Source organism: Nicotiana attenuata, chromosome 3 (genome assembly GCF_001879085.1).
Source record: "Nicotiana attenuata strain UT chromosome 3, NIATTr2, whole genome shotgun sequence".
NCBI lineage: Eukaryota > Viridiplantae > Streptophyta > Magnoliopsida > Solanales > Solanaceae > Nicotiana > Nicotiana attenuata.
Window position 1 is genome coordinate 51,954,754 of NC_031991.1, and position 8,012 is coordinate 51,962,765.

An 8,012-nucleotide genomic window follows, 5' to 3' on the forward strand; every position below is an offset into this window, starting at 1 on the left:
TATGTTTTTGGGGTATTTTTTGGTTGAGAATCTTTTTTATAACTGAAAATACAAATTTTGTGTGTTATAATTGAGTTTGTTGAGTTATATTAGGAGTATTATGTTAATTGATTCACTTTCCGTTTTAAAAATAGTGTAATCCCCTATTTCACGCCGTGAATACAGTCGAATGCAATAATCTGTCCATCTGTAATCCCATGTTTCACTCCATGAATACAGTCGAATACACTCGAATACAACAACTGATTAGCTGGACTTCCCTGATTCACGCCTATTTTTGCTACTGTATTCATGAATACAATAGCTTAAATACATCAAATACATCTTATAACCACATAAAAAGTATCTATAATCCATAATATAGCAAATGGTATCTATAGATGGCTAATTACTACTAAAAAATAGTGCTTTATGAATATTTCTCGTTCTGTTCCTCTTCCTTTTCAGTGTAGCCCGACTTCTCCAACCAGTATCCTTTACCATTTTAGCCACTTTTTGAAGCAATGACCCAACACATTCTTAACTGCAGATAGCCCCACTCCTCAATTGTCCCTCCAAATTGCAATTTTGGACAGCTCACCCCGCCCTCATCCACCATGCTATTAAAGCTTATCCTCAATTTTAATTACATCTTGACCTTGAAGAAATTATATATTACTCAGCTAGATATGATTTTTATTTTATTTTCCTGTGTAAGAAAGAGCTAAACATTTTCTTCTTGACATAAAATGAGAAGAATATGCGTGTTATTAAATTATTAGTTCATTAATACAAAAAAGTGTATTCGTTGTGTAGAGTACTGATGGATGCTTTCCTTTTCCTAAGCATCAAATCTTCAAATTACTTTGTTGGCTATGGTCTAATATTGTGCAAAGGCAAAAAGAGGAACAAAAATATTAGTGTCTGTCCTATGAGACCATCCCGCCCCTTACAGGGGCTGAGAACGATCCTCTACTGCTACATCTAACCATGGTAGACTCTATTAATCACGCTCTGGTCTCAAAGCCACGCCTCATGAACCAGACTTCGTTTTCTGTCTCCTCAGAACTCAAGGATACAATGGTACGAGCCTATAGAACAGATCATGTTCAAGTAAGGTCGTGATCTTGAATCGTAGTGAATGGCTATATAAACGGCAAACTGATAATTAAGTCAGTGCGTCGATGTGGGACTACTACGCCAAACATCAACCCCTACAAACTAGTGGGCAGCAATGAGATAAGTTAATGCTCCGATGTGGTGAAATGAATTTGTTTCTATAATTGAAAAAAATGATTGACCCTTAACTAAAAAAAATGAAATGGAAATCCTAAAAAGCTACTAAATGATGAGTTGTGACAGCTGTGGGATTTGAACCCACGCCCTTTCGGACCAGAGCCTAAATCTGGCGCCTTAGACCACTCGGCCAAACTGTCCTTGTTGTCTCAAAACATTTGGTTAGCATATTATAATTAATCTTACTTTGCTGCCACAATACCTACAATATGAACATTGTTAGCAACCACCCCAAGACCCAGGAAGATGGTGAGATTTGGAGCACTGGATTAATTCAACTAATTTTCAACGTGAATATCAATTTTGTAAGATTTTTTAAGTTAATACGTATTTTAAAACTACATATTAATAATTATAATAACAATTCTTTATGATAAAAGTTGCTTTAAATATTTCCAAAAATACTCCACAAATGGTAATAACGACTCTTTTTAGGACAAATGGAGTAACAGAATGATGATTAGGAAAACTTTTCCTCAAAAAGTAAAAATTCTGATCAAGTTAGGACCGTTTGGCCATTGATTTTGGTAAAATAAACTTAGTTTTATTTGGCAAACACATGTTTAGCCATAAATTTTGCCTATATTTTGGCAAAATCACAAATCCCAAAACCAGCTCAATAGCTGATTTTGGGCCAAAATATTTACAAATACTAAGGCCCCGTTTGGCCATGAGTTTTGCCAAAATAAATTTGGAATTTATTTTCAAAACTCATGTTTGGCAATAAATTTTGTTCATATTTTGGCCAAATCCCAAATTTCAAATCCCAAAATCAGCTATTGGGCCAAAATCCCAACTTTGGAATTATATACATGTTTTTCCAAAATAAAGTTGGAAAATATGTTTTGAAAACGTATGTCCAAACACATTTTCATCTTTAAACCAAACTTCACCTAAATCAGATTTTTCAAAACAAATTTGGGATCTATAGCCAAACGCTAGCTAATAATATACATGTTTTTCCAAAATAAATTTGGGAAATATGTTTTGAAAACGTATGTCCAAACACATTTTCATCTTCAAACCAAACTTCACCCAAATCAAATTTTTCAAAACAAATTTGGGAATCAGTGGCCAAACGCTAGCTAAGGATACAGAAATACAAGCCCTTGAACTGAAATATCTTGGAGACTGAAACACAATTACACATGCATAGGCTTACTCAATACAAACAGGATTCTCCTTAAACATATCCTGATCCAAATTCCAGCAAAATCAAATCAAATATTCAAAGAGCGGCTTAGCCCTAAAGATAACTTGACCATAGAGTTCAGAACAATAACACTGAGCTACTGAGAACTGAAGAAATATTTTACACTTCACATTGGGGATAATTTTGGTCGCCCAAGGTAACATAATAGCATACATTATATGAAGTTTTCTATGGCTTCGGAGAAGCTTATCTGTTGGCCTCAATGCACTTAGGCAAGCATTGCAACAAGGTAAATTTCCGATGGGGCTCAGAGGACTGAAAAAAATCGGGATCTTGCTCAAGTGACTCCGAGTAACTTTCAAGAACAGTTACAATCTCCTCGAACTGTGGCCGCTTGTGAGGATTGTTTGCCCAGCATTGGTTAATGAGTTTCCGAACTGCTGCTGGACATGCAGCTGGTATTGGTGGTCTAGCTTTCTGCAAATATCCCCTTAATATAAGAAAATGCAAAAATTCTATCTTACAAATAGTGATGCATGCATTGTTGGGGGGAAAATTGTTCACAATAACTTCTTCCAATGTAACTTCAAGTGAGAGAAGCAACTTCCAAAGCCAAGATGTGTAGTTGAAGCAAAGCTAAAGAAGGAAAGACACAAAAGATAATAGCCGGTATGATCCCATTAATACTGAAGAGAAACATGTTTAGGGATCGACAGAGGATATGAATAGAGACAGACAGCCTAGATATGAGAGACAACTTCAAAACATAGTCAAAAGGTGGGGGGAAAATTGCACGCTCGGATATTTAACTCTGCAAGAATTTTAAGTATGCGGCATTTGCATGTTTGCAACTATAATAGTCTTACCCAGCTGGAAATACCAGCATTACATCGTCTTTTAAAGTGTATATAGAACTAGAAGAGTGGACAAATAAGAAACTACAGGTGATGCCACTGGAATCATCATAGATATAGATATGAATTTGTTCCATGTCTAGTTGTGTGTAGCATAGACATGATAGGATTTTCAAATATTACCCAAGACAAACATATGTACCTTTTCTAAGCCCAAGACAAACATATGTACCTTTTCTAAGCCCAAGACAAACATATTTTCTGATCAACCATGCAAATATTGTAGCAGAAACATAAAATCCAGATGATTACCATCTTAGAGTGGCATTCCAAACTAGCACCACCATTACCTCCTCGACAGGGAATTCATGGTTAAACTTGTGCACTTTTATTGCAGTGATCTGAAGAACGAAAAATGCATTTTCAACTTTCACACAATATTTTTATCTCATCTCAAGGGTAACTTCAACTTTTGATAATTTTTCATAAGCTGTTTCATAGCCTAGACATAATTTTTCTCAATCTTCCAATATGCAATGATAACTGCTACTCAGAGATCCAGATTCCCTTCTTTCTCATATCTTAGTTGTCTTTCTCGATTCATCTTGCAAGCCAGAAGACAATAACTTATGTAAAATGACACTTTGGAATGAGATGTCCAACAGATAGAGATTCAGTGGTTTTAGTGGCCTAAATTCATATTTAGAAACATGAAACAGCAGGCACTTCATCTTGATGAAAAGCACTGCAAGAGTTAACAGAGAATATACCTTCTGGCAGACTGCAAATGCCGCCTGCTCGGGGGTCATGTCATCAAATGGTGTCAATGCAGTCAAAAGTTCCCATAGGACAATGCCGAAACTATATACATCAACTTTCTTTGTATGGTTCTTTTCCTTGATCATTTCTGGTGCCATCCAACGGTACGTACCAGTGAACCCCTTTGGGCTACCACATTGAGATTCTAAACATGATATCCCGAAATCTGCGACTTTCACGCACATATCTTCATCAAGGAGTAGATTTTCTGACTTGAGATCTCTGTGAAGTATCCCTTCAGCATGAAGATATTGCATTCCACGTGCAATGTCAAGGGCCAATTTAAGAACCAGGTTAAGAGGGACCGAGTGTGGCTCCTGCTGATGGAGGTATTTTCTTAGGGAGCCTCCAGGTAAGTACTCTGTGATGATGCAAAAAACTGGTGGTTTCTTACATGCTGCAATAAACTGAAGTTGAGAGGCAGAAGAAATGGAAAAAGTCAAAAGAAGTGGCAATTTCAGGATTGAGAAAACATGCACGAAAAATATGAATATATTAAACCAAAACAATTACAAATAAATTCTTAAAAATCAGAGAACAGCAACTCGCTTCAAATTATTTACCAATAAGTAGGTTTCATATATAAAAATATGTAATCAAAATCCGCAATCTACAAATTCTGAGAGACGTGGTCACAAAGGATAACTTATCAATTCATGAAGTTCCTGCAGGTGACACAGTCATATCTCCATATATATCAGAGTTGAGGGAGCTGATCAGTCAATTTCAAGTTTGACACAATCGAAAGGCAGATGAGTTAGATTGTAGATATAATTCAATCAAGAACGTAGGTTTAAAATGGTATGATATTGATCAGTCTATGGATTACCATGCACCTGTTGCTTCTTTAAAAATCGATTTCAAGCGGGGTGGTGGGGGTAGGGGTGGGGGTGGAGTGGTGTGTTAGAGACAATGCTTGACAATATGAGTTCAGGTTAAAGAGATTTAGTGATTTGCCAATATCACCTTAGTAATATTGTTTTTGAGTCAATTAGATGAGAATAGACTCTATACTGAACGGAGGACAGGCCATAAAGAAATTTCCTTTTAGAATGAAGCAATTTGAAGAACATCCTTTCCTCCTCTCTTTGCTTCACTAATCCTAAGGCAAATGATAAACAAGAGACAAGCATTTGCTGACTGGTGCAATGAGCTAAAAGGTGGGGTTATTAAAGTAGGCATAGTATTTCTCTAAAGAGATTTGAGTAAGTAAAAAGTGATAAGACGCTTGCAGCTTTTTGTTGTAATAATAACTTGAAAATTGTATTAGGCTACTTAAGAAAACATGTATGAAGTAGCAAGAATGGAATCACTAGCATTCTCATAACAAATACGGTATAACACAAGAAAATGCTTTCTCTTTTCTTTTCATGTGTTCCCGTCTGGATTCTGCTAGAAATAAATTTCTAATTAGACGATAAGCAATCGTCACTTGCATAAAATTAGACTATATCTATGTAGGTAGACTCCTGGACCGCCCAAAGAACAAACAACAACCATTTCTTGGAAGACAAAATAAAGTAAGATAGCCTCCGAGATGCCACCTTTAACCTTTGAATTTCCTTCTTAAATCCAGTATCCATTCCCCATTCATCTCCCACGCTTTTCTCATGGTTAATGGTCAATGCCAACTTCTTTGGCTCCGAGCCCGTTTCCTCCAAAGGCTTGTCGGGGAACAATATGGTGAATAACTTTGATCCTGGGGACTAACACTTAGATGCATTACTTATGCAATAAACGGTTTCTACTTCATCGAAATCTAGAAGGGAAGAACGCCCTCTTCGGAATAAAGTAAATTTATTAACCTCCGCACTATTAGTAATATACATTTTGCAGAAGAAAGATATAACATCATAACATAACATCTTATTAGCGCAAGCTTTAATACAATCAGGCAATAAACTTGTACTACTTCAGAAGGAAAAGTCCTTTTATATGGGAGGCGAATACAATCTCGTTCATTTAACCGAAGGCTAGCTATCCGATTTTCAAAGGGCTATTTACAAGAATGTACTACTTTGGAGCACATTTCCCTTTTATAACATTTCTATAACAGTCTTCTGATATTCTTCTTAAAATACAGTTAACTTTTTAAGTCATGCGGGGAAACAAAAAATAGATCAACGAAAACCCAGCAGAAAAAATGGATGAAAATGGGAAACAATGCTTACAGTGATGATATTTGGATGCTTTAACCGAAGCAACAAAGCAACCTCAGAAGTAAACTGCTTCTCCAAAAAAGTAGCCAAGTCACCATCTTCCTCAGGTTGGCTAATGAGTTTAATAGCCACTTCACTGTGCTTATAAATTCCCCTGTAAATCCTACTATGCCTACCCGAAGCAAATTTGTTCCCTATATATAGCTGTGACATATCGGCGCTCCATTCCTCTTCTCCTTCCCCCTTTATCGCCGCCCCTGATGATACTATGTACTTGGACCATGACGCTGCTCGCTTGTACTCTCCCAATGAAAGTCGCCTCTCTAGTTTCCCATTATTTGCTATTTGCTTAAACCAGTTGAAATTCTTCATTGTAAACCATCAAGTTCTCCGCCTCCAAACAAAAAAACACTAGGACTAGATAAATACTCAAACGGCGCTACAGATTCTTATAAATTTATTTTAAAAAATAAGCTACATTCCAAAGAATAGAGTTACATTATGTGTATGTGTCAGAGTTTTTACTTCATGAATTAACCAGCAGATTGTTTTCTTTTTTTTAAAAAAAAAAAAAAATCAATGGTGCATTTCTTGGGATTGAATTTCAGAGAAACAGTAAACTCGAGAAACAAGAGCTTCGGATAAAAGCTTGAAATCTTTATGTATATATAGAAAGTAGAGCTTTGTGAGTTTGGGAGAGCGAGAAAAAAGCGTGAATCAGCAAAAAGTACAGCACTTTGAAGCGTGCAATGAGTTTTTGTGTAGTCGAAACTTGGGGGAGTGAGTTTAGCAGGAAGCTCGAAAAGCTAAGCGGAGGAAGATATAGTACTGATATGAGTTAATGAGAGTTGTTGCAGTGAATGAAAGTGGTGAAGAGAGGAGGAGAGCGGCGGTAGGAGTGGCGGAGCAGCGGGTGGAGGTGGCGGTTTTTCTCTCTCTTTAGAAAGCAAAGCAGTGGGCAGTACAAGTAGAAATACAATACAAGAGTAGCTTAACATTCATAACGTGCGAAGATCCACTTCTGAGGAGACATTTCGGGTTCTTCTGATTGTGACCGCTTTATTCTTCTTCTCGTCTTTGCCCCTACACTTTTGTCATTATTCCTTTTAAACCCATTTGTCTTTCTCTACATGTCTTTTTTTCTTTTTTGACAAAAGAAACTTATTGAGTTTTTTCCTCTTTTATAAAGAAAATAATTCCACTCATTTCAGTTTCACAAAAACTAATGCTAATGGTAAAAGATAAGATTTCTTAACCAAAAGGTCATAAGTTTAGGTCTCTGAAATTCAAGGGCGTAGCTACAGTTTTGCTTTCGTCAATAGAATTTAATAATTTTGATCCAAACTCTATATTTGTATTAAAAAAATTTGTTTAACACGAATAAAATTGGAGCAGGGACTACACGGTGAAATGGGGTCATGCAAAAGGGATGAATAATGGGGTTTAAAATGGTGAATGAGGAAACAAGGGGCATGGCAAAGAGGACCAGAGAAAGTGTTGGAATAGCAACAGAAGGGAGGGGCGGATCTCGTTGTAATATTGTTGTAGTTATTATAGCTAGCGGGACCCACAACTACTATCCACCAGTTATGTCGGACACTGCCGTATGCTTCTTCCGTATACGGTCACAACGCTTCTCCTCACTACTGCATTGTACTCTATTTCTTTTGGGTGATATCCGTTTTGAGATTCGATTAAAGTAAAATCATTCTATCTCAATAAGTTTAGTGCTCGAAATTAAAAGTGTAATTT

The 8,012-nt window shown here is 36.5% G+C and overlaps 1 protein-coding gene and 1 non-coding gene across 3 annotated transcripts; both read right to left on the bottom strand.

The window, feature by feature from the left end:
• Window positions 1,336-1,415, bottom strand: TRNAL-UAG. The gene has a single exon. It is a non-coding gene; the product is annotated as a tRNA-Leu (tRNA).
• Window positions 2,368-7,376, bottom strand: LOC109223751 (serine/threonine-protein kinase HT1-like). 2 transcript variants are annotated; one of them, XM_019388171.1, is made up of 4 exons: window positions 6,273-7,376; window positions 4,053-4,508; window positions 3,595-3,683; window positions 2,818-2,905 (listed from the first exon to the last, which is right to left on the bottom strand). In XM_019388171.1, coding segments are annotated over exons 1-4 (906 nt in total). In that variant the 5' UTR covers window positions 6,633-7,376; the 3' UTR covers window positions 2,818-2,904. The 2 variants fall into 2 exon arrangements, with proteins under 2 accessions (XP_019243715.1, XP_019243716.1); XM_019388170.1 differs by lacking the exon at window positions 3,595-3,683 and having other exon boundaries at window positions 2,368-2,905; window positions 6,273-7,341.